This window comes from Lichenostomus cassidix, chromosome 1Aa (assembly GCF_008360975.1).
Source record: "Lichenostomus cassidix isolate B80296 chromosome 1Aa, HeHo_3.0, whole genome shotgun sequence".
NCBI classification, from domain to species: domain Eukaryota; kingdom Metazoa; phylum Chordata; class Aves; order Passeriformes; family Meliphagidae; genus Lichenostomus; species Lichenostomus cassidix.
The window spans coordinates 18,990,361-19,017,725 of NC_139480.1; the positions used below are offsets into that span (position 1 = coordinate 18,990,361).

The following is a 27,365-nucleotide window of genomic DNA, read 5'->3' on the forward strand; positions in this document are numbered from 1 at the left end:
AAAATGCAGAAAAATGCAAATAATTGTTTTTCATCCCCCTATTGCCTTATAAAGAACCACACAGCCTCAAGTTTGAATGCAAAAGACAAATTTACTGTATAAACTTCTAGGAAAACTTCATAGGAAAAAACCCTATTTTTTGTAATATTCACTTGTAACAACAGCAGCTGCAGAAATTTCTGATAGTTTTACAATTACAATCTCATTATCACATTAAGGAAATTGCTAGAAACAAGTCATTGACTCTCTACTTTGTGATCTGATGTGCAATAGCAGAAGGCAGCACACATATATTGCACACAGACAAAGGCAAATTGTAACCCCTGACTAGTGCCCCTATGAAGAACACTGAGTTATACATCATGGAGAAGATTATCTGCTCCCTTTTATGATAACTCAAGAGTGGGATTGAGCCCACAAATCATGGTCAGTTATGTAGAGAAACTGAAGTTACTTTCAAAGGAAAAGGAAGAAGTTTTGTCTAACAAGCTAGTCATGAGACTCTAAAGTTCATGCAGCTAAAATGCTTCACACTAGATTGAAAATGCTATGCTGGCAGTAATTTACCCTGTTGAGATCATTATTGTTTCCTCTGAGAAAACATTTTTGTCTTAAAAGTCATTAATGCATTCAAGATTCTACTGAATACAACTAGCAGAAACATCGCATACAAAACATGAACTGAATCCTGTCCCTAATTATCACTAATTATTGATTGACTGATTGATTGATTCCACTATACTGGAACCAATGTATTTCCCCTGTACATAAGAAAAATAAACCACACCTTTCTCAGTTAATCAATCTTCAGTATTGGAGAAGGTCTAAGACATGCTTTTGAAGGTAAAGGGATCCAGTCTGCCAAACTTCAGGGCTGTGTCTACATCATAGGCAATTAGTGAATCAGTCTTCGTAACATACGAAGATTTGACAGAGAAGGATATCCTTTAAGGTCCCCAGAGGTAAATCCTATCTCCTAGACTGAAACCCACCAAAAAATGTTGATATTGATTTTTACATGATGAGTCTTATAGTCCTGCACTCTTTGGAGGGATAAATTAGAATGGTAAATCATTTTTATTTTAAACTCTCATTGCAGCAGACCAAGGAGTATAAATTGTTTAAAATACATGTGCATTTGCATTCGTGAACATAAGCACATAAAAATTATTGAAAAGTGTTGGTATGCATAAGAGATTAATCTCTTATGGCTATATTTTATTATTCTAAAAACATCTAAGTAGAGACTACAGCATTTGAAAACAGGATATGATACATGAAACTATGATACATGAATATTTAAATACAGAGAGGGCTTCTTTTTGCTCAATCTAGTATTTTACAAGCATCTTTATTCCGACTGTTTTTCTAAGATACAGATATAAAACACAGAATAAATTGCTATAACATTAACTAACAATATCTGGGTATAACCACCACCATTTAAACAATCTTTAGAATATCTTTCTTTCATACTATCAATTTCACTTCTCTGTAGCCAGTACATAGTTATCATCCTCCACTAAGACTTAAAGTCAGATTGCCTATAATTTAATACTTACTTTTTTTTTTTAATCTTTCAATGTACTCTATACTTACAATTTCAGAATGCCAAGAGGAGCAGACTATCTCCATACTGCCCCTTTGTGGGAATATTTGGAATCATAAAAAATCCAAAGCTATTAAAGAGATGGTATGGTTCTCACTCCACTTTCATGCACATACAGAAGTCATTAAATTTAATACTGAAGTTACATTCAACTCACAAAATGAAAAACATGTTTTACTCTTTCTCATGCTTAATTCATTTATTCACAGGAAAGTCTGTGCTTCATATATTCCTAACATAATTAGCAATTTTTGAAACCTCTCATTCCTCCCTTTCACATCTCTTTGGCACCACTGCTGTTGTAAAAACTGACTCTGGAAAAGTAATGAATATGAACAAAATCATTTTTTCAAACACAAAAGACAGATTTTAAAAGATACAGTAGCAGCTGGAAATAGTGTAAAGATGCATTTTCTTACACTCTTCCAGAGTCATCTTTGCCACTTTGGATCCTTAATTCAGAAAGACCGGAATAAAAAGTCAATGTTCAGGATAGCTGAAATATTTTTCTATTTTTGCTTTCTTGCTTTTCCTACAATTATTCTGGCAGCATAAAACTACTATATTAATAGACAGCAAATTGGAGCAAGTAAGAGATTACCTGAGAACAGGAAAGTCCACATTCTTCAATCCTGGGAATAATCTGACAATCAGCATTCCAAAAGAAAATTATTAGAAGAATCTGCAAATAAATACTTATCATCCTAAACTGAAAAAAATATATAGAAAGCAAAACCTCAGAAGAAACCTTCCACTCTGACAATTCCCCTTCTCGTGCCAAAACTTTAATATGAATTTTAGTCCCTCCCACAGCACTTCTGAGCTCCTCCCTCTAAAACTTTCCAAAGACAGAAAATTGCTAGTTGTGGGAAATATAAAGCATGTTCAACTCATTTCTTATGTTCCAAAGTGAAAAATAGGAAACAGTAATTTCTGACAATCACAGTAAAAGCCTGTTCCTTCTGGATTTCATCACATAAGCATTAGATCAGTTTCAACGGATTTCTTTTCTGTAAATTCCATATATAAATGGGAATTTTGTTTCTAGAGTGATGTACCAGGCAAGTGGATGGGTATTCAAAAGTATTCTTATGTGTACTTATTTTCTTGGTTTTCTAGCACATTGAATAAAAAGAAAACCAGCTTTGCTGAGGTCGGTGGTCTTGGAAGACAAGTTTCTTCTTTTTCATCAGCATGAATACCAGGTTCTTTTACCCTGGAACTCTGTGCCTTGAACTTATTTCAGTTATTATCTAATTGTATCAATAGCAGCAGCTTGCTCTATATCCAGCTTTGAGAAATATGCATGTTTGTTCAAATCTCAACACCACCAACTCTGAAAGCAGGGTAGGAGTGACTCACAACACCTCAATACCTGTTAGCATAACAAAATGCTCAGGAATGTCTCACTGGGTGCTACCTTTCACATAGTCCCACTACCCTTCACAAGGAACAAGGGTTCCAAAAACACCCTCTCTTATTCTTAAGGAGACTACATGTGATGTGTTATGCCCAAGGGGAATAAGGAGTTTTCCCCCACAGAGATGGCTTGCGCACAACTGAGAGACATCATTCAGTAGGACAGTGCCAGGATCCAAGTACACAGTGCTCTTACACAACCTTTTATATCAGTTACAGTGAGGAATATGCAACTAAGAGCATCTGCTAGGATCTGGCTTTACACGTAAAATACGTCTACTCTGCCAGTGTACCTACTGTACTTGTATTTTAGACAGTTCATGTGAGTTCAGTTTGTCAATTTTCCAAGACTTTAATTTTTAGATAAAGCAGTATCAATAACCATATTGAACAAAGCGTAATGTAAATGTTTTGGTTAAAAAAGAACTAAATTTTGTCATCTTGTAGAAGATTGGACATTAAGGAATTAATGCTACACCTCAAACACTGATGGCCACTCAAGCAGGCAAGTTAGAACAGGATGTGGCTGGAAAGAGGGGCCTTATGGAGGTAGGGCAGCACCTTCCTGCAGTCCACTTCCCTGTTCTGGTCCATGGTGACAACATAAAGGACAGAGCAAGTGCAGAAGTGATGTCAAGAAGAAGGCAGGAGCTGTCAAGGAAGAGTCAATCTAGTAGGGGTGGATTGAGACCACCAAAAGACCCTCAAAGCTCCCTGACCCATTTCCAAAAAGTCCAGAAAAACTTTGACTATGGGCATCAATGAATCCTGAATGCTCACAGGAGTGGGATGTGACACATCTATGCACAAAAATACACCAGATCAAAAATGTGCCCAGTCTACTCTCCTGTGCCCAAGAGGATCAGTAATAGATGCTTAGAAAAAATAAGAAAGTTAAATATCCTATTTCCATGGGTTATTTTAACATGGATCCTGACAAGTTCCAATGACCTAAATCTTATGGATTTACTGAACCGAAAGCCCTGTGCTCATCTCTGGTTTTAATATCTGCTTCTGGGACTTTCTTAAATGAATTTGTAAAACAATTCTTTGCATCTATTTATCCTTTTGGTTTTCAAAATTTCTTGGAGCAATGAGTTGTACAATTACACTATGTTTATTTGCTTTGTTTTGATTTTAAAACTACTTCCAGATAGTTCAGTCAGGCTTTCCCATGTTGCTTTAAAAAATATAGAATATCCATTCTCATCTCACCTTTGCCAAAATAGCCACAATTTTATTGTTTTCCAGCATACCTCCCCTGTATTTTCTACAATAAGTAATAGACCTCTTCATTTTTACTATACCTTTCTGTAAGAAAGGGGTCCTGCACACAATATTCAGAAGTGAGCAGGTCAAGAATCTTTTACTCTCTAACAAATGCCATTTTGACTCTCTTTAGCGTATAATTTACCTCAGTTTCCATAGAAATTAATGGTGTCATTCACCTTACGAAATTTTATTCCCTTACTGTTTCTGGAATTTCTTAGCACACCTCTGTCACATTCTGAATAAAGCTGATTGTAGCACAGCTCTAACGTACTCTTTCTAGCTGAAGTAGGCAGGGGAGGATTTCAGATTTCACACTTAAAAAGAATGGACCAGCAAATGACAGTGATATGGGGAAGTCTGGAAAGACTGGCAGAATGGCAACTATTGACAAATTGATGTTATGTAGCCCTCAAAAAAAAAAATAGTCTGCTGTAAGGTTTAAAAAATGTTGTAAGCAACAATACTGCTGGCAAAAGATGACAGCCTACCTGTTGTCCTGTACTGAGGCATCTCTATCCTTCAATTGAACTGAGAGTGTGGAGCCCTGTGAATTGAGTCAGGAAACCAATGCAGCTTTAAAACTCAAGCACAAAGAGTGATTTCATGCAATTTGAGTAATTTGGGGTTTTTTTAGGCAGATCAATCTGAAGCATCACAGGTGTCCTGGTGAAGCTCAGTATAGCAGCAGACAGTATGGAGCAGGCTGAAATTCTAAAGCTATGTTTTTTCTTTCCCATTTCAATCTTCAGTGCTTATAAAATGCAATTAAGAATCAGTCTGCTTTTATATAATTTTTTATATAAATCAGATGTTGGAAAGAACACAAAAATAAATACAAAAACTTCAAGATGAGCCATATTGAAATGAATGAGGCTCTTTCCATGTCCTTCAATGGAAATGGGCAAATGAGCAGCAGAACATGATTAATAATTTAAACCAGGACTGCTGGCAAAGAGTACATATCCTCAGAATTAAGCCTGAGTGAGTCAAGGCCTCTGTCTAGAAAAGTAAGCTCCAGAGTAGTTATTAATCCTGGTTATTTGTCAAGTGGCAATCCCAGGAACAACCAAGAACCTGTCATGATCTGTGCACTGTCAATAGGGTCCTGTAGGAAAGTCCAACCAATACAGATGGTACAGAGGTAGGAAACACAGAGGCAGGAGGCACTTCAGCATCTCCTCTCCGGGGACACTTCTGAAAACAAAAAATGTTGGGGCAACCTGTAGCAACTCAGCCTCTGCAGCAACACTAGGCCTATTGTAGCTGCTGGGAAGCAGAGCTGGTAATGCAGGAAGATTCGGGAGCTGGTAATGCAGGAATTTCCAAGTTCCTTCTGGATGTCCAAAGTCTGAAGGCATAAAGCACAAAAGCATGTAATACAAAACAGCAAATCATCTTATTCATATGGGCTTTAGCACTTCTTTTCTCTTTCCAGGACATACAGGTGATACACGTCCCTACAAACTCTTAATATCTGGATTTCAGCCTCCATAGATCACAGTAAGCAGAGGAAGAAAGATCAGGGCCTATATACCAATAGTCAACAGTGTTCTTGTTCCTGGAGAGATGCTGCAAGAAATTTGCCTGCAATAGCAGAGAGGATCAAAATATGTTCTTAAAACTGCAAATCTTCCCTTCACTTTCCTAGTTTTTTCCTAGCTAAATTGTTAGCTAAGGAAGCATTCATGCACCATGTGCACACAATTTCATTTTTCAGGAGATGCTTCAGCCTGATTTATTTTATGTAGGGCTATTTTTTTAAGCTAGGAACCTAACTCTTGGTATAAGCTATGCAGTAGCCCATGGCATTAATTCTAATGTCTAATTCTTCTTCCAGCAAGGCAGGAAATGGCACATATCCAAGCAGAAACCCTTCTAAGATGGCACATACACATTTACCTCAGCAGGCTGACCTAAGAGAGGGGAATGATTTTTGTCCTTTGAATGGGCTTTCTAGCTGTGCTGTGGAAACAGATCATCTTCCAGCAGGCCCTAATTAAAGCTACACGCAATCAAGACTTACTCTGTGTCAAACATCAATACAAAAAATCCCTTAGTAAAGAAGGGCGTATGGGGGGGTGTTGTTTTGAGTTACAAAAACATTGACCCACAGAGTGATATTTACAGTAAAACTCTCTGCCTGAGAGTTTTTTGTGTCAGCAGCCAGCCCTACATTAATTATGATTTAAAAAGCCTGCCTCTTACCTCCATGATTTACTTTCTTGCAGGATATGAGAAAATTCAAGTCTCCAGAGAGGTATCCATGGTGGGACTCCTAGTTTACCAGGCATGCAGGGAGAAGTCCGAGCAGCTGGCAGATTTTCCAGTCTCTGCTGTGCTGAACAGAGCAGGAAGGGAGCTGTGGCCAGGCAGGGAGCCCTGGGTTGTTCATCTTCACTGGAAAGCAGAATCTATGGCTGGTAGCTCTATGACAACCTCTTTTTTCATTCCCTATTATTTTAGGTGGATGGAGAGGCTGCTGTACACACATTTTAAAGCAGCACTGCTCTAAACTTGAAAGAGTACCCTCTATGTATTTAAATCCCATAATAACTGCCAGCGTTCCCAAAATGAAAAGAAACATGCTAGTGTACCTGAAAAGCTCCACACTCTGCATGCCTTTCGCTCTTTCTTTCCCCTTCTCAAAAGCAAAGAGTTAAGCTTTCCTGCATGCTCTGAACAAATGATCTGAGTTATTTCAGATTTTAAAAAGAATGAATTTCAAAATCTAGAACCTCTTAAAAAACATCAATAAAATGATAAAAACAGGAAAAAAATAACCCCATAACCTTGTCAGCAGCTAACACCCTGGTTAAACCAGAATTCCTTTTAACATGGAAATTTTAATAGTGTTTGAAATTTACACGATCATACACATAGTTCAGCTAAAAGAGGAAAAGGTAATTTGTATGGGAGATGTCTCTTGTTTCAGGGCAGCTACATTCCACAGATTTTAAAGATAGAGAGGAAAATAAATAAATGACAAGCAATATATGTAAAAATATATTTTCCTATGTGAAAAAACCCTCTTTTAATACCAGTAGTATCTCCTCTTATTTAGCTGATTGCTTCTGTTTGTTGGATGTTTTTGTTTTGGCCTGTAGCTTTTGTGTCCCAGCATTCAGAAAAAGCCTCTTCCCCTTTTAATAGTCTAGAAATTGAAGTTTAATGGGAAAGAATATTCTGTTGCCACCTCTCTGATTAGAATGTCACTCCACATTCTCAAGTTTCCACATAATAAAGACTTTTATTTATATAAAAGCAATAAGATGCAGAACAACTTTACAACTCCTACAAAAGTGAAGTATAAGCAAAAACATCAATTATGACTTGTACCCATAACTTTACAAAAGCATTTATCAGTCACACTGACTGCATAACTGCAGTTATAACAATCTCTTGCAAATATATGAAGCGTACTACATATTGCAACATTTTACTTTGCCATCAGCATAAATCCACGTGACTCATTACCTTTTTCTAAAGGTATCTTCTAAAGCAACACTAGACTACTGATACCAACAGAAAAGACAGATGCGTTAAAAATATTATCAACAAATTTTAAAATTATTAGAAAGATACATCATTTACTGTGTTATTCCATGGCTCCTACTGCTGCAACTATATTGCTGTTTAAAAATTGAAAAGTTTTTAAACCTTATTTCAAACAGTCGATTTACTGTATTGGATTGTGCTGTATTGGCCGCATTTGTAGAATCCAAACTACTGAGCCATCTGCACCACAACTGCTTTCCAAGCTTTATCTTTGTCAAAATCCTTTAAGGTATTATTGGAAACCTAAAAGTAAACAAATTTCAAACAAATGCAAACATGAAAAAATGTTTTGATTAAAAATTGAAGTTCAAGCATATAAATATCTGAGAGAAGCTAGGAGAATGCAAATGTGAATAGTTACAAGCCAGAGCTATTAAAATATTCTATACACTGTAAATTTTATACTTTTGTATATTATAAAGTTTATATTTAGGATATAAAATATAATAGTGTAAATTATATAATACTTGAAACATTTGGGTCAAGGAAACTTGCCCAAATTCTTGTTTTAAACACATTCCTTAAGACATCTTTTCAAGATTTTTGCTAAAACACGACTAAAAGCCCTCACACCTAAACCTTTAACCCCAAAGCCAGAAGCAGGCCCCCTGCGGTGCAACTGAAGCAAGAGTAAGCCACATACATGCACGCAAATTAAAGCCTTGCCTGAGAACACAGATTTCTGAGAAGCCAAAGGGACCTGCAACTTCACCTATAACATTATTCATGTGTTTAAATACTAAAAGCTAAGCAAAAAATGTTGCTTTTGCAGAGAAAATGCTCCTTTTAGCATTTACCTCCCACCCAATTTCTCAGTGACTCACAAACTAGGAATACTTTTATAAAGTCCCAGAAGAGATCTGTTCAGCTATGCCATGACCTATGCTCCAAAATGTGACTTGCAGCCATGGAAGTGCTGCTGTGCTTCATCTTTTGCACAGAACATTAAGTCTCAGGACACAGATCCAGAAAATAAGCAACCTACACCAAATGCCTTCAGCAGCCTGAGGGGACATAATTTCACAGCTTCCACTTTCCATATAGCAGCTCTTTGCTGACTTCACTGATTGCAGTCTCTGCTCTCAGTGCTTTCCATCCAGTGCCAGTCCAGTGCAAATGCTCGTCCTAGAGCAAGGGCTGAATCCTGCACTCTCTAGTGCAGTAAGCATGAGTTACTCTCTAGTATTTAAGGATTCAGGTTCTAGCTCCGTACAGCAGAGAGTAAAGCCTAAGGGGTTCAGTTCTTTGCTGTATTGCATGTATCATGTCCACTTATCATCTAACCAGCAAACTATTATCTCTTGATTACAAAATTAACAGTTTCATAGAACAGCTTTGTTCTATGTTTCATTCAGCTTTTCTGATCTGAATTAAGATCAGAAATTAGGACCACAAAACATCACGAAAAAAATGTCTTTTTAAATACGTATTTTCAAATTTTATAATGGGTATAAATACATACCTCTGTTGTTCTGTATTCCTGTTTTTTAACCTGTGATGGTGTCCATGATGAATCTTGTAGTTTCATTTTTGTCTTGTAATTCACACACTGTATTACAGTTCCAATAGTAAGGCATGCCTGAATTAGCAGCATCAACATCAGAAGCAACAGGAGTACATCATAAGATTGCTGAAAATAGACATATGTTATTAACTACTTGAATAAAATATTTTAAAATGTTCCCACCCCTATAATTTTAAGATTCATATCCAGATTTTTTTACTCAGATTATATTTTATGGTTTATTTCACCATTAAGTTTCAACTAAAATTTTAGTGCCTGAGTTTGCTGAAAGTAGAAAATATTTATCATTTTGAAGAAAATGTCAATTTGCCAAATTATCTTTTCCTCTGGAAATAGAACAGAACTGAGGCAACCATCCTCTAAAATAGTGAGTCACTGCTGGTTCAGACCTAAACAATGTCACAGCTATGCTTGTGACTGGCCCTGTGCCCTGCTGGCTCTGACCTTGCCCCGCTGACCTGAGTTATTGGATGACGTTAGGTCTGCCTCACTCCTGTAGACTTACCTGGCAATCACTGAACCACTGACTGAACCTGGCTACTACGGCTGGACCTGCCTTGCTTTACTATTTTTGAGGGTAATGTAGGACTGCCCTGCTTGCCAATTAAGTTACTGTCTTTTTTCTGCCTTGCTGTTACCTCCTGCTCCACTGCTCATCCTCCTGTGCAGAGCAGCCCGCTCTTGCTGTAACTAGACACAAAGCAGAGTAAGAATCTTAGAAATGCTCTGCAGGGTCACACCAACTGTCTAGACAGTGCAGACATCTGTCTTCAACATGTGTGATAGAAGAAACAACTTCAAGAAGGTACATAAGCTGTGGCCACTCCGGAGGTCCAATAACACACTGAGATCCAACAACATCCAGAATAAGAGCTGGACCACATATTCAGAAGCTGATTTTCCAGTCCCTGAGATATCAATTTAATAAACATTTTCTGTCTTTTCTTCTAAAGTTACAAGACTACTTAATGACTAGTAGATACTAAGAGTAAAGACTCTTACTGACACTGGTCTAATGCCCTTAAACGGTTCTTTGAACATACTCAGGGATTGGTAAACACTTTGCCAGTAGAGCCCTGGAAAGCTCTTCAGCAATGCATGGGTAATACTTCATACCGAAATGCTTTAAACTTTGCAAACTTTTTCCTGTCTGTACCAGCCCAGACTCTGAATGAATCCAGGTGGAAGCTTACAATCCCCACTATTGGTAAACATCCGAAGAAACAGAAAAATGTACCCTTCCAAGGAAATTTAGAATCTTTAATTTAAATACTAAAATTTATAAATGCCTCAAGGAGTCTAGCATATTGTATATTATTTTTACTGTGTCTTTAGAATAATATCCTATTTTTTTAAACTCTAAGTCCAGAGTGCCAATAGATGTAACATACTTTAAAGTAAATCATAAGTTAAACAAGTTTTTAAATAATTTCTGTAACATTTCATTCAATCTTTATAATGCAGTACCTTGTCTTCATATATCACTTCATCTACTACTGTCTTGCTACTGTAATAGATAGAGGTTCATTTTTCAATTGCATAAAAGTACATACTTTAACAGCAGGTGGATAACTTTTAAAGATGTCAACAACTTGCATGATACTGAAGGATAAGTATGCAGAAGCAGTGAACAACAAAGGAGAGGTAACACTGCTAATGGCAATCAAGACCTCAACCTAAAAAAAAAGTATAATAAATGTTAAATAATAATTTTAAAAGTTAACTCTAGTTTGTGAGCTATGTCTCCTTGCAGCAAGCATGACAAAAGTGTGTAAAACTGTGTAAGATTACACATAAAAGACAAATACTAAGAGCCATCCACATTTCTTGGAGATACAGAAGAAAGTTTTGAATAACTGAAGTTTCCTAGACAAAACACTGTTGTTTTGCAATTCATATTTCATTCAGTACAGGTAATGACGTTTCTGTTTTATTTACAAGTGCCTTGCATATGCACATAGAGGAAGCAATACCCAATCTAGAGAAGTACTATTTATTCTTCAATTTATATGAATTAATGAGAATTAACAACAGATATTGCAGAGTTGAAACCTAAAAGAATCCTATGCAAAAAAATCTGACTGCCCTGTGGCAAATTTATTGCCACACAACAGCAGATGAGTTTTATTCACATATCACCCCTACAGGATTATATTCTGACTTCAGTTGTGGTCATGCCTCCTTACTCACTTAAATATGATCACATGACCATTACTTCAGACAGATATTTTAACTTAACTACACATCTATGACATTCAAGGAATAAATGCACTCTACAGAATGCATGATTAGCTCTTGGTGCTAATCATGAAGATGAGGAGTTTGTTTAAAATAGATTCCAGGTCCAGTCCAGCCTGCACACCTAATTTTCTTCTTTCAGAAACCACAACTGATAATGAAAGAAAAAGGGAACCTCATCTTAGGAGCCTGAGAGCAGTACTGGGCATACCATATGAGGCATCATGTCATTTTTCTATGGTAGTATGTTTTCCCAAGGAATCACTATACAAAAAAAAAGGAAAAAAAAAAGAAAAAAAAAACCAAAACAAAATTTTAAACCCTACAAAAACAAAGTAGAAAACCACCACCACCACACCAAAACAAACAAATGGAATTCTTTTCTGTCACATTTTATAAAAGTAGCTAAAAACTAATGAGAAAACTTGATTAGTGCCCACTATCAGGCAGACTTTCTTAGCATTATTCCACTCTAATGAAAAAATCCAAGAATTTTACACACTTACCAGACATTTACTTGGATATTCAGCAGCTACATGACTTGCAATAGCACTTGGAAAGCACTAAACAAAACAGTGCAACACAGTAAGTATTTATCTACTTGAAAATTACAAAAATTACAATTCAGTTACAGTAATTCCCACTATTCACAGCTATGGGGCTTGGGATTTTTTTTTTGTGAATTCTGAATGCTGAAAAGCTTGTTTATTAAATTTTTCCACTTCATGCTGAGGAATTTTACAGATGCAGAAGCCATATGTAAAGTTAATGGTCATTGTCTTCTTTCTCAGTCAGTTCATCCATGGCAAGCAGGGTGGCACAACATTCTTTACGAATCCACTGCTCCTGTGTACAGGCTGTTCTTGGGGATAAGGGTTACCAACCACAGCCTCAGGTTTTTAAAACAGGTAAAACTCAGAGGTTAAACAAGATGTTCTAACAATTCTACTGTGAAGCTAAACTCAACTTTTTCTTTTGCACCCTGAAATATTCTAAAACTTATGGCTTTTTTGCAAAACACCTCACTTCTAATACCCTTGTTTTAATAGTCATTTCCATTTTACTGAATTGAGAACTGAAAACGTATCAGAACACTTTACCAACGTATTGCAAACCAAAACAGAACAAAAATATTATAAAAATATGTTAAGTATATTGAAGTGCTAATTCATTCGCTAAGCAGCAATTCCCAAACAGTATTGGAGCCAAACAAATAATACTCTGGTAGGGAGGAGAAAAGTGAAAAACAAAAAAACATTAAATAGAAGCCATTGTTTTTTAAAAGTACCTTCCACTTGCACTACTTACAGCAACTAAGATCCAAAAGAATGTTACTGAGAGGTATGGACCTGAGACTAGAACATCCATATTCAAAGCAATTATTCCACCAAATACTGATGAAATTCCAATAATCACCTCAATTACCTAAAACAAATACGAGCACACAAATTATTAACAATGTATTTGAATACAAAATTTCCTACTTGCATATAGAAAGGAACTCACTGGAAAGAATAAAATGCATTTACACTACTAGCTAGGCGTGAAGTCTGTTTTTCACATCTAAAACATCTAAAACACTAGCTAGCTTAACTGAAAACAAGATCAGTTTCATTATACATATTTATGCTTTCATTTATTAGCTCCACCAAACAACAGCTTGGTTTACACTATTTATCCTTAAATCATTAAGTAGACTCCTTCCTATAATAAACAGTCATGGTTTTTCTTGCAAATCGTCTAACAGGAAACATTTTACTATGTATCTCTCATTTCTGTCTTTACTCTTTCAGTTCTTAACTACACTGGCTTTAAAGAACCCTAGCACTTAGAAAGATGAAGTAATAAATTTATTTAATGAAACAATGCTTTTCTTACTGAGTATGACTTCAGAATTCGAGCAGGAAAGCTGACATTGCTCAAAACAATGGCACTGTCATATGCTGTATTCTAGAGGAGAATAAAAAAATCATTATAAAAATATACAAAGCAATACATTTCTTTCTAATATGTTGTACAACCTGTTACAGATCTTAACAGTGGTATGCAACACATGGTTGGCCCAGAAGGGTGACAGTGAATCATTATGTTTTCCAGTGTCAGACCACATCAATTACATTAAAACAGAATTTATTAGTCCCAGATTAGCTGTTCCACAGCCATCATTCAATAATGAAATATTGTCATCTTGTCTTCCCTTTTCCACCTTCAAAAAATACACCTTCTTCCTGAGCCTTCAGATTTTACAGATGTGGATTAGCAGGAGCCAAAGGAGGACAGCACACTACACAACTTTATCAATCAGTATTTCTACTGGAACATAAAATGGCATAGCATGTTTGCTTCATTCTTACCTAAAAGAAGTACTGTTCTAGAAAAATTAAGGTTGGGTTTGGGAAAGTACTTGTGAAAAAAGAAAATTTTATCTATCGCATCCTGAAGCCAAGATTCATTGTCCAGACACTACCAAATTGGCAAACAAGACAAACACTTTCTCTATATCAGGCTTCAAAAAGGTATTGCTTGCATACATACAAGCTATAGTACTCTCATGTTTCATATATCATCAAATTTTGTTCTACAAAACAGAAATAAAACATTTGCCATGCCCATTCATAAGATATACAAAGAACTCTGTGCTGTATTATTTTCAACAGGTAATTTTGCAGAGGAGTCATTGCACTTTTAAAAGATAGAAGAAGCAATTACCATTTAGTATGGTACTTTTATTTATAGTTCAAATATAGTTTTAACACGCAAAGTTATATACTGGAGTTGCCAATAAATTGTCAGCATATGTAATACAGGAAAATTTAATATTTTTAACACGCACAATCCTTAAGGGTACCTACTTTCTTTCTTGTACAGCAGTCTTCAGTAGACCTAGCTGAAATGATCACAGTAGTTGCCATGAAGATTTCCAGCAGAATAAGAAGAATCAAGTTGAAATTTATCTGTCAGTAAAATCCCAGACATAAATGAGTTATGTCTTCCATATTAAAAATAAAGGAAGGGGCTGAGTCTAGCATGATTAGGCAGGTTGTCTATTTTCTGTGAGATTTAGACATATCTATTGATTACATAGTTTGTTAACTATTTTCTTGGCTCTTGATGAATTTCAAGACCAACATAATACTCAGAATGCCTAACTGTTTTTTTTTGGTTCTGCCTGAAGATTTCATCACTGTCTTCCAGAAGAGGAGTTTATGACAAGGAAGTGTTTGCTTAGTACATTTGCTTTTTGCAGGCCCTTCCATGTGAAAACAGAACACTGCAGCAGCTAATGAAAGATTCTCAGGGGAACAAGAGCCACAGGCTCCAAACTCCTATGTTGCAATCCCAAATGGTGCACTTCCATACTGGACACTGAATGAAAACACAAAACAAAGAACTGCACAAAGGATCCTAGTTCTGTGCCCTTCTTGGTGCTAGTAAAGCATTCATGAGCACTCTTCATGGTTTCATGACTCTCGCAGACTACATTTCCTGCAAAAACATTGGTGCTGCCATTGCTCATATTCAAGAGATAAATAAGTGAATGCAATACTTAACATTTCTCTTTTTTTCCTTATTATTCTCATGAAAAGAGGCAGATAGCTACACTACATGAACTGAATCCCTTCCTAGAGTCACACAAGTTAACAGAATGGATCTCCCTTTCTTGTCTTCAAAAGCATCATGTTTTTCCACTGGCAGCCCAAGAAAACATCTGGTAGTGGTGGGGGGTGTTGGGGTTGTTTTTTTTGTTGTTAACTTAGAATTATATTGTTCCCTCATGTCAGATCTGCTTTGTTGATGATCAAATCTTACTTTTTCTCTGACACGTATCTTGCAGCATGTGTTCTTTACAAAAAATAGTAAGTGGTAGATTTGGGAGGCTTCTTTGGGCACGGAAATTAGCTTTTTCTTAGGAAATCATAATTGGAACTATGTGCCTTGCCATACCCAACAAACTGTATGGTTGTACTAACTCCACAAACAGTGATAAATGTCATCATGGTAAACTTCTAGAAAAAGTGCTGCAATGAAAACTACAGAATTATTTGGCAAAAGAAGAGGTGCCAAATGTGTGGCCCGCAGAACAATTTAATCCAGATTATAAATGCCCACGATTTAGGCATGTTTTGACACAGCGCTAATACTGATGTGAGCTGGCAAGGCCATATGTCACACTTGGCAGTGCCAAGTAGATGCACAAGTTTGAGTGCAGAAGCACTGTAACTACACTGATGGACTATCTCAGTCCCAGGTACAAGACACAAATAACAAAAACTGAAAAATAGCAGTAAATAAATTAGATTTTTATCTTTCCAATTTTTTTTTCTGATATGGCATGTCTAGAGTCATACATTGTTCTAAGGGTATTCAACTAATTTTATGAGTGAAAGAATCTATCTCTTCTCCATTTTCAGAGTTTAGATAGTTTTCTTGGGTTTATTTCTCAAAGAGAAGTACAGCTAAGGCTAGAAGTACCTTTTGTATCGATGTGAGATTCAATGTTAGATTTTTAAGAACTAAAGAAAATTCCCTCTACAACTACCACTGTACATAAAATCGACCACCAGAAGCAGAGAACCAAATTAGCTGTGTTCCCACTCCTCTTCCATGACTAAAGAAAATGCAAGTGCAACTGAGTAGAAAGTAGTAGATCAGCACAACTTTAATTCAACTTGCTCTGAACCTGCATCAGGTATTAAAAATGTGGTTCACTGAGACTGTATGAAAGGGTTGAATTAATGTCAAGTTTAAATAATTTTAAGTTCAAAATAATTGTTTAAATCCATACTTTTAATATGATTTAAGATATATCCTACAGATATTTCAAGATATCTGCACAGGTCTGACAAATGACAGAGGAGGATCTGAAAGACACTGATACTCTCTTGGACTAGTGGCTGCTGCAAGGCAAGACAAGCTAGCACACAGCAAATGGAGACACACACTTATGGTCAGGCAATCAAATCAAGAACCTATATTCCAGTAGATGCATGCATCCACATTCCCTACATTTCCACTACTGTCTGTGGAGACCTTGTCTACCGAGAAAAGAGAGGGATCCTCAAAAGCTACTGGGACAACCAGTCACTAGAGATGGGGTTCAATTATACCAGCTGCATAGAGAATGTGCCCGCATGAATGGGATGTTGGACACACAATTGAGGGGAGACCCTCACCCACCCAGAGTAGACGCACAAGTCAGGCAGAATATCTCACAGTACTTTTAAAATAAGAGAAGTGTAAGTTCAGGCCACAGGATCCTAACTTAGCCATCTATGCTGAGCCAAACAAGACTGCAGGATTCCACTGACTGGACTTCACGAACTATAATGAACATACAGCCACTCAGTTGCAAGGACAAAAAAATAATGCATGTACTCAATTCGGAGTTAATTTGAATCCAGTTCAAGATCTGAATGCTTTCAGTTGCAGTGGCCAGCATGCTCAAGGTTTCACTCATTTCTGTCCACCAGGTTACTTATTTTGAGACCTTGGAAGGAACAGAGTGGAAGTTTGGATCTTTACAAATCCCACCCATCATGTTGATAGCAAACTAATGACAGAACTGTACCCTCCTGGAGTGGCATCACAGTCACAGTCTAGGGCATAGCTTGTATCTTGCATTCCATATACCTATCTAAAGTTATTTTGTGGAGATAGGTATCAACATGAGTAAAACTAAGGAGTGATTATCCAGATCCTTTATAAAGAGGGGAGGGTGTTAAAAGTGAATTCACCTAATTGGATAAACTTATCCTTTTTATGAGTCTTACTGCTTTCAAACTTCTGGCAGTGATTTCAAAGACCTAGTATTATTTTCTTATGCTGTTTCCCATGGGAAGACAAAATAAATATGATAATGAAAGTATAGTTAGAGATGGTATTCTACATCTTCTTTGTACCACATGGGTAATGGAAAACAGCTGACAGTGAACTGCCTAACACTGAGATTGTCTCACTGGAACAGGATCCTTCAAAGAGGAGGGCAAGTCAGTAGATTAATTACTCTTAAGACAGAAAAGTGAAAAAAAGCATTAGAGCCAGCTTTGCACACACAGTTGTTCTGACTTATCTTTCTTCAGTAATTAACAACATAGTATGGGCAAGAAATAGGCAAGTGAAATGAGCTAAAATCACATAACCAAGGATTTCTTGTGAATACTATTGCTGATTAACACTGGGCAAAGAGAAATGTAAAGTTACTGCTATAGGTCCTCTCTTCACAGACCAAGCAGAAACACTGCAGTATTGGCAGCAAAGTAATGACATGTGACCTCCAGCCACCTAATGTCCCCCCCTTGTTTTCTAACAAAGATAAGTGTATTACAATTAGTAATTGTTTTAGTAACTTACATTTATAGCTGATGGATTGAGGACAAGTTTGCATCCAAACCAAACTAAACATGTCGTCGTAACAGCAAATGTAGAGACAAACAGAATCTGAAAATTTGGTATCTGAAAAACAGTTTCAAAATTGGTTTCTCTCTCATTTTAAACACGGGGGAATATGAACATACACACACATACATATATATAAATATACACATATTTACATGTAGATATAATATTGACAGTAAAATTTCATACTTACCACATTAATTTTATTCCTTGCTATAGCAAAGCTCACAACTGCTGAAGGAATACACTGGGAAAATTAAAAGAGAAGACTAGTGGGATATTCTGCACAACGAATTTTATATATACTTCTACAGGTATATTTTATGTGTCTGATTTCATATTTCAGAAAACTTAAATGAACAGAAGATCAGAAACTCTGAAGAAAATGTGTCACTTGACCGAGTTCATTAATTACAATCAGTGTCTGAGGGTTACAAGAAGTTTAAATATACCTTCCCTATCCCTCAGCTTTGACTAACTCCCCAGCACAATGTGATGAATAAAAGAAAGAAAGTCTTCCTTGAGGCATTTCACACCTTTGTTAGTTTAAATTAACTCTAGAAGGCCTTACAACCTTGAGCAGGAGAAAACTGTGCTACTCCCAAACTGGGCCTCTACATTTTTTAAACAGATACTGTCCTGGTTGAGTAAGCTAAAATTTGCCCAATCCCAGAAGAGTTTTGAAAAACCTTGTGAAAATCTGCTAAGTCAGGATACACTTGGAGAATTGTGCTGGGGATCTCCACTCTGTTCACTAGGAAGTACGTTTCCATACTTGAGGACAAAGCTAAATGGAAAAATCATGCACAAATGAAAAGTTTTGCAACATAATTTCTCTATCCCTTAGCTGTTACCCACCACAACAGATATGACTCCATTACAGATCCAGCTCCATTTTACACAAATACATACTAAAATAGTAATAAAACTGTTCTTATGTTAAATAATGGATCATGCAATAAATGCCACATTTCTAATTCTCTTCCCACTCATCTGAACACAGATGGCTTTACAATGGAACACTATAAAAAGATTAATACTGATATGTAAAGTTCTTGGCAGCACTTCCTTAACACCTAAATCACCTTCACTGAACATAATTAAAACATCCTTTTATGTCCTGGATACACAGGAGTCTCTAGAACACTACAGAACTATGTTCAGGCAACTGAATCCTACTACTAGTCCAGTTGGTGAAAGTCTAGAGAGCAATTCAGCTTCAGGCTAAACTAGACACTTGGTGGCCAGCTGGCTGCACATCTCCCTAGGCTCTTCCAACTGCACCAATGCCATTATCTGCAGTAGGAGCTCTGACACTTTCCTCACATACAGACACCCAAACGTACACGTCTTCACCCACAGCAGGCCTTTCAAGACCAATGTGATAACCTTCTGCATAATAACTACCAGATCTTTGGAAATTCTCAATAAACATGAAGTTCAAGGAGTCAAGATTAGGGGCAGAGAAAGAGACATCTCAGTAACTAACACTAATGTTGCAGAGAATAACATATATGCAAGGATACTGACTTCAAAAACTCCTCCAAGTTTATTTTAACACCTTTAGGGGACACCCAAGTGATAACTCATTCACAGAGCAACTCCTGGGACTGATTTGTTTCAAGTAAAGCATTAGTCTTGGATCCAACTTAAAAACAAACATGTAAGTCATGTGGAGAAAATAACAATGACAGAACAGAATACTGCCATAAACAAAGCAAGTACATCAGACTCATCTTATGAATATCTAAAGTGTAAATTAAGCATATATAATACATTAAACATATATATGCACCCCTAAAAATACTGAGCTCTGGAAAATGTCAGTAATCTTTAATGCATACTTTACTAATAAGACAATAATATTCAAGAGAACTTTTGTCTGCTTCAGTACGTGGATATCATGGCAAAATAAACTGAAAAATTAATACTTTGAGATACAATCTGACATACATTTTGATAGCATTTAGCCAGAAAACTTCCCAAATACATTGCAATAATTTTTTTTTTAAGATCAAGCATAGAAAAATTGCTCAGCAGATTAATATTGCATGCCAGTGGTGAGCTGAGTAACAAAAATGGTAACACAAACCCAGTTGTCTTTACGACAGTGTTAATTCCTTTAACCATGGGATGAAAATCCATTTAATGAACTGTTAAATAGAGTTAAATCTTCCATGAAGAAAATTAGTAGTAAAAAAAGACAGACAGAATAAAAGACGTAAACCCACAAAAATTCTTTACTATTGCATTTGCTGTCAAACAGCCACAGCAAATAATTAAGAATGCTTACTGAACCTGCTGCACAACGTAAATAATCCATTTCAGATGGAAAAATATTTCCCAGATATAGTGAAAATCCAGAAGTAATAAGGAGGCAAGTCTGCAAAGCAACAAATAAGACAAATTTATATGAATAAAACTATTTTTTAAAAAACAACTAGTCCAACAGAAATCAGCAAACAATCCCTTTCAAATTGAGCTACTGATAGACATTTAAGAATGCTGGTTTTGTGTGAATAAATCGGAAAAAAAACCATCAAAATATGCTGACTTATGAAGAGATGTTAGCTGGTTACAAGACCTAATACTGAACGATGTTCATGTTTAAATCAACCATTTTGCCCTGACCTGGCAAATACCTCAATAAAATACTCAAAAGGTAACTGCACGTTAAGTGGTAAAAATGTTTCAGAAACCTCAGCTATGTCTCTACTTTGCATTCTCTGCTTGACTCCACCAACATTCATTATGCATATGGGCAGCTGGGCGATTGCCAACCAGAACACAGCAGCAAAAATAGTATTGGGATACATTAATGAAGTTTCTTCCACTATATTCCTGCACCCCTCCAAATTCTCTTCCTGTTTTCATCCAGTGGTACATCCAAATATGTTCAACTGCTCCTCTTCCCTTGATAACTCTGTTTATTTCATAACTATCACATTTACACATTCCACAGTGATTAGTGTCTTCTACTAACATAATTTTGTTTTTCCTTGTCATTCTCCTAAGTAATTATTTCTTTGAAGGGGCTGGAGAAGGTAAGAAACAGAATGGTTCTCTTTCTGATTTGGGCATTTTTTTTCATGGGAGAAAATTATTGGGTGTCTTTAAAAAGTCTTGGTCAAAAAATGACAGAAAATAAGCATACTGTATATGCACGTATTAACACACGCACAGAGCGAAGTTTGGCAGACTGGAAGAACAGCCTATAGACCACAAGCTGAAATTGTGCTTTAAGCTCATCAAATTGTTTCTGCATAAAACCAGACCATCAGCCACTTTGATGTCACTCTACAGTTTGCAATTGCTTCCTGCAGGAGACTGTTCTATTCACTGTGACTTACATTGCCCAGCATACAAACTTTCTTTTCTGGACATTGTCTTTCAGAAGGGTTGTTAGAGACTAAATACTACAATACTTAGGAGAAAAATATAATTGGAATTTGTTCAGTTAGTTTATTAGTAAACTGCATTTTCATTTTTCTATGAAATTCATTCTTCTTGATAGTATTACTTCAGCAAATGGGCATTAAACATTATTATCTCCAGAGATTTACAACAACTCAGTAAAAAACGAAAAATCTAATTACAGACACTTGTCCTTTTGTAAAATTACGTTTGAGAAAATTTAATGCAAAGAAAGTCAGCACTTCTTTTGTGCTCCTTTCATGTGACAGTACATCTGAAAGGAAATCCAAGCCTTGCAGTTTGTCAGAAAGGAGAAAATGTTCAGCTATTTCCACAAAAAAAAGGCAATACTTCTATTCACTGCGCAAAAACAAGCAATTACCATATTAACAGTGAGACACTTCTAGCTCTTAATAAAAATTACGCTTCAAAACACATGAGCTGACAGAAAAGATCAAATTCTAATTGCTATAATGAAATTTAATTAACTTGGCTCAGAACATGGAGAAGCATATGATGTACATGCAAGATGAGTGTCCTGTAATTCTAGCAGTGACACAAAAATTCAAATCACTGTAATGTTGATGTAAGAAACACACGTATATACCTTACTACATAACAACTATATCAAATAATTACATGACTATTGAACCCCGATAGATGAATGTGGCAATTGTTAAAAGAATGCATGGTCAGCATACTTTATATACTCTACCAAAAGGTGCTGCTTATACATACATATGGGCTGACATTTACCATTACCACACTTATTCTCTGCTTATGCTATATGATTAATATTAAAAATAAAAACAAGCCTTCATATACCATCTCTGACTAGTAAAAAATATTCAAAGAATACCAGTAGTCAGTGAATAGCTACATTCATGAAGCTGCTAAATATGTTCCTATTTTTACAAAGATTTATTTTCAATATTATCAGTGATGAAATTCTGAGTCCTCAAATGATGTGAAACAGAACAGATTGCTGGGCACTAAGGCCTCACCTACATTTTTAAGTTTGCTATTATTTAAAGTACTTACTCCCATCAGCAAAGAAAATATCCATGTTTTGTAACTAAAGCAAGGATGCAGCCTCTTTGACAGCTGAAGGTCACTGGATTTGATATCTGGTATATAACTTCCATTCTCTTGTTTTCCCCGCTCCAAAGTTGGCATCCTGTCATAGCTAAATTCTTCTCTGTAGCCTTCTTCCCTGGTCATAACACTTCACAAAGGCAATTAAATAATAATAATGGAAATTATGAAGAAAGAGAAAAAAAGATATAATTTAGGTCCTTCACATACTCAGATCAGTGTTATTTTCTTGTATATTCAAGACAAAATAAATAAAAGGAATATTTAGCTACTAGCTGTATTTACATTTCAAAATATGTAAGCTTTCTAACAACTTACTTGCATACCTTAAGTAAATTACATCCTACAGCCCCAGTTCATAATAATACAGTATAAGTACCAACAAAATGAAAGTCTCGGTATCTATGATACCTCAACAGACTTTTATTTCAAGCTGTAAGAACCAGTTTTAAAGGTGCTTAGTTTGTGCATACCTCTATAACCAAAGCTTTTTCTTTTTAAACTCTAGGACAGAAAAGATAATCAAACAAGTTTCAATGTAAGTTCCATTTTATTTCAGCTATCTACAAGGACAGACTTCCCTATGAGTCCCATGAACACACATATTCACAATAACTCAGCTACAGCAAACTGTTTCTAATTTACGCAGTATCAACCATTTCTCTTGTTCACTTCATACTTTTTTGTTCACCTCACTGCTTGCCGATCTGTTAAAATACCTTGAGGAGCATCTTATATTAGAATTAAGTTACTGCAGATTTTTCAACAGTTAGAAACCTTCGTGCTTACCTTCCACTGAAAAGTTAACTGTCAGTTTAAAACAGCCCTGTGAACACAGCTGCCTGTACACTTTGTGATATTCTCACCGTTCAGTGAGTCATGCCGGCTTTGAAAAGTTCTCCCTTACACTTTGGCTTTCAACAACAGCTATTCAGATATGGAACAAAAGCACAGCAAGAACTTCAGTTAAGCCAGGGAACAGGAAAATGCCTCCTGAATTTTAATTAACAGAACACACTAGAAAATGACTGTACTACATCTCATAGGGCTGCTTCCAAATCAGACCAACTTTAAAAAGTTTCAAGTCTCTTTCTTATTTGAGTACTACCTCTTACTTAGCATCTTAAATAAAAGCTTTCTCACAGTTTACCAGTTTTAGCTATCATAACAGCCAGTGATCACAATATCCAATAAACTAGTTCTTGTTTCAAAAGAGCAAAATATACTAACAACACAGTATTCTCTTAGAAAAAAATACAGAAAGAAATTCCAGTATTACAGTAACCCAACAAGTTTGGAGGTTCAAAAGTTAGAGGTTAGAAATCTATCAAAATGATTATTTTCACTGTAGAACACTTCTACATCTTTTTCTACTAACCCCAGTCTTCTGGAGTAGTCAGATAAACTCCATGCACTTCAATCATGCTGTCATTGTACTTACAGAGCACCCAGATGACTAAACAACATATTTTAAATCTAGCAGGCAGCAGTGACATGCAATGGCCAGCGTACGTTGGATCCAGTCCTCCTGCTTATTAGGCAATGAAAAGGGGAAAAAAAAGGACGTTTTTATCTTGAAGATGTTGGCACCTTGACAGCTACAGCAATGACAGGGTCTTTTGTCTAAACTTTAAACACTCTTGTAACCAAGACACAATTAAATCTTCAGTATTCTGAAGGGCATCACCTTCTAAGTATGCTAGAAAAACTTCTAAACAGCACAACTTCTCAGTTTGTACAGGCTGTAGATTTTCCTTGTTTCAGAATGTCAGCCAATACTGAAAGAATATTAAAATGTTACAGTTTTAAAAGATTAAACAGATGAATTAATACACCATACACAGTAATAGACACATCTGTAAACTGTGTTAGAAAAGGTGGGGGGAGGGGAAGACTGTACAGTCAATCAAAATTGTCTTAAGTAATTAAGCCCTTCTGTTCCTATGTTCATGAAAACATGTTCTGCACAACTATTTCCATTATCTGTCACTTTTCAAAGACTGTGGTTTAATGGAAAATGGGTATTGCTTACCTGACAGCTTTTTTCATGAGTGCTAGGTACTGATTTACTCCAACACAAATTACCATAGATGCAAAACACAACCTTATTTTAACCCTTTTAAGCAATTTAGGGAGAAAGTTTGAGGGTTTTTTTACACTAAATTGGACAGATATTCAGGTATTTACTTGATCTAATCCCTCTGAATAAAATGAATTTTTGAAGTCCTACACCACTGACCAGAGCAGGGCTCAAACCCTAGAACAATTTTTCACAATTCCAAGTGTTTCAGTCAGTATTGTACCTGAAAGTGTCCTCTCTCAAGTGTGGTATTACAGTGTTTTCTCAGGTTATAGTGAAATTCCTCCTACCCCTTTTCCTGTGCACTTCTCAGAATTTGCCATTTCCCTTTTGCACAGAGGTTCACCATATGACTACTGTAACCTCTGCACCTGGCATCAGCATCAACAAAAAATACTTAAACTTCAAAGTTCAGTTTCTACTCTAAAACTTTTCTGGGGCCCTTATTTTAGGTTCCCTTTACTTCATGTTTCCAGTTCCAGAAGAAGTCTCTTTTTTGTTTATACACAACTACAAGGCAAGATATGATAACCAGAACCCAAGTCGGTGGCTAAGACATTATAATGCTAGATAAGGCATAAATGTGCTGTACTAAGAGATATCTCCTAATTCGAAAGAATGCATAGGAAACCTACACAAAGACTGCAGCAAGTATAACAATTCCAACACGACAGGCTTCTGAAAATTATTTACAAATTAAGTATCTTAATTCTAAGTTAGGCCAAAAGATGTTAATCAAATCAAATCATAAGCAGCTTTGAAGAACTACATACTTTCACCACAGGAATAACCACTGAACAAATTCAGCTGCCTGAAGCAGCTATAGCAGACACTTGGTCATTTGCCACAGGCTGTGCAACACAAGAACCCCCTAAGGTAACCACAAAAGATAAAAAACAGATCAACAGTTGTAATTAAAGTGCCAAGGGATAGTGTGAGAAAAAGGTATATAAACTTGTCATTGTCATACTTTTGCTATCAAAGACTAATAAAGAAGCATTTTGTCCAGGGTCAGGTTTGCTAGCACTGAAAAAAGGTTCACACACATTCCCAAATCTAAATAAAAACTGCACCTGAAGCACTGGGGAAATTTACATTTACCATCCTGATCAACTCTTCATTTTCTGATGAGTTATTAGCTGCACTACATGTGCATTCTTTCACACAACATTTAATTACACTATTTTAGCTCATTACTTGTATTCCTTGTTCAATATTTTCATGTCTTTTAAATTCACCTCTTTGAAGTATTTTGTTTCTCTGAAGCTGATTCCTCAGTCCATTGTTTCCTAGCTCATGTCTTGGGGCATGCACAGAACAAACATAAAAATTAGGATCAAACAGCTTCAAATTGATGTCTTGCTCCCCTGGAATAACATTGGCTCCCCCAATATAACATAAATTTCTTTGGACTTAGTCATCCATGTGAACCATCATCTTCTCCAGAAACACAATTTCTTCATCCACCACATTTTTGTCAACTAACAGTCTGCACTCCAGCCTGCATTCCACTGGAATCTCAGTGAAAGAAAACAGTAGCTGAAATCCTTTAAATGAATATATCAAAAAGAGGCTAACTATCTCTCAGCACTTTTCCAAAAACGGCACTGACTACAGACACTTATACCTGTTTCTCCTTCCAGTAGCATCATCTCAGTTACTCTAGAATGAGACACTGGGACCTGTGTGCAGATACTGGCAAGCAGAACTTATTCTGCTCTAGAAACTGTACAGAACTCTATAAAAGTGGTAAGCCGCCTGCAATGCATTCCCAGCCCTTCTTTGCCTAAATAACACTGAGTGAACCATACACGTAGAACCTAAAATTTGCCAAAGACAGCTGATGCTTTAGTCACGTAACTTAGGTGCTGTATTTATTCTGTGATTTCTACAAAAAAGTACACACTGTCCTGCTCAGCCTCCTGAAACCACCTCCTCTAACAGCTTTATGTGGCAGTTCCTATTGAAACTACTGGGATGCTGAGCTCATCAACTCAAAAACTATGCTTTGTGAAACAGTATGTGTAAAACAAAATGCAGAGAGGGCTTGTACGAGATACCTGAAGTGCACTGTGTGAAGAGACTGGGTAAAAATATGAACTACAGAGATAGTAAGCAAGTCAGTAAAACTTTATTTCCTCTAGCACTACAACAGGTCCTTCATTAATGATATTAAGATAAAAATACTTTTTTCCGTCTTAGGCAAGTTTATCATGTTCTATAGTTTATCCCACCATTTTGAAACGGGCTGCTACCGAGAGCATCGCAATCCATCAACAAGCCATTTGCATGTTCATACCCTTCCAGCCCACTCCGTTTCACCACACTGCAGTGACTCCACGCCTGGCTTACTCCCAGGGCCACGTAAGCGCACCGAGAGCCCTCAGCCCACGGGAGGTCACAGCCTGTCCGTGGATTTTCCCCGCTCCGGGCGTCTTACCACAGAAATGTCTGTCATACACTACGAGCGCAATCTCCGGCAGCACTACAAGCAAACAACAGGCTACCTGCACCCCTTTGCTTTAAGCTTTCCTGTGGTAACCATGTGTGACGCCAATTTTACCGTACCCCAAGCCCTACCAGCTGACACCCCGCGGAGCGAGGTCGCCGCTCGCTGAGGGCTGCGGGCCGGGCTGAGGGCCGCGCTGAGTGCTGCCCTGAGGGCTGAGGGCTGCGCTGAGGGCCGGACTGAGGGCCGCGCAGAGTGCTGCCCTGAGGGCTGAGCGCTGCGCTGACGGCTGAGCGCTGCGCTGACACCTGCC

The 27,365-nt window shown here is 36.7% G+C and overlaps 2 protein-coding genes across 6 annotated transcripts in view; both read right to left on the reverse strand.

The window, feature by feature from the left end:
• The window catches only part of IL17REL (interleukin 17 receptor E like), a 47,430-nt gene extending 43,618 nt beyond the window's left edge, over nt 1-3,812 (reverse strand). Inside the window, exon 1 of the mRNA XM_085041632.1 lies at nt 2,211-3,812. Coding sequence (XP_084897758.1) covers nt 2,211-2,312 — 102 coding nt within the window. The 5' untranslated portion in view covers nt 2,313-3,812. The remainder of the gene's footprint in view (nt 1-2,210) is intronic.
• Nucleotides 3,813-7,473: 3,661 nt separating this feature from the next.
• MLC1 (modulator of VRAC current 1) lies at nt 7,474-27,249 on the reverse strand. Of its 5 annotated transcripts, XM_085041659.1 has the most exons (13): nt 23,965-27,245; nt 23,313-23,450; nt 22,470-22,653; nt 20,308-20,397; nt 18,208-18,261; nt 17,970-18,071; nt 14,471-14,572; nt 13,497-13,568; nt 12,927-13,043; nt 12,125-12,181; nt 10,934-11,056; nt 9,318-9,485; nt 7,492-8,098 (listed from the first exon to the last, which is right to left on the reverse strand). In XM_085041659.1, the coding sequence occupies exons 3-13, from the start codon at nt 22,647-22,649 to the stop codon at nt 8,024-8,026; spliced, it is 1,140 nt and encodes a 379-aa protein (XP_084897785.1). In that variant the 5' UTR covers nt 22,650-22,653; nt 23,313-23,450; nt 23,965-27,245; the 3' UTR covers nt 7,492-8,023. The 5 variants fall into 5 exon arrangements, with proteins under 5 accessions (XP_084897800.1, XP_084897792.1, XP_084897768.1 ...); XM_085041666.1 differs by lacking the exons at nt 23,313-23,450; nt 23,965-27,245 and adding an exon at nt 23,134-23,298 and having other exon boundaries at nt 7,482-8,098; XM_085041642.1 differs by lacking the exon at nt 23,313-23,450 and having other exon boundaries at nt 7,483-8,098; nt 23,965-27,247.
• Between the last annotated feature and the right edge of the window lie 116 nt (nt 27,250-27,365).

Bases quoted from the DNA above. Each gene is read 5' to 3' on its own strand.
- MLC1 (XM_085041642.1), bottom strand. From the start codon at position 23,990: ATGTTGTTTAGTCATCTGGGTGCTCT. The intron at 14,573-17,969 runs GTAAGTTACTAA...TTTTACTGACAG, and splicing joins TCAATCCATCAGCTATAAAT to ATAAATTTCAACTTGATTCT. The intron at 13,569-14,470 runs GTAGGTACCCTT...ATTCTCCTCTAG, and splicing joins ACTGCTGTACAAGAAAGAAA to AATACAGCATATGACAGTGC.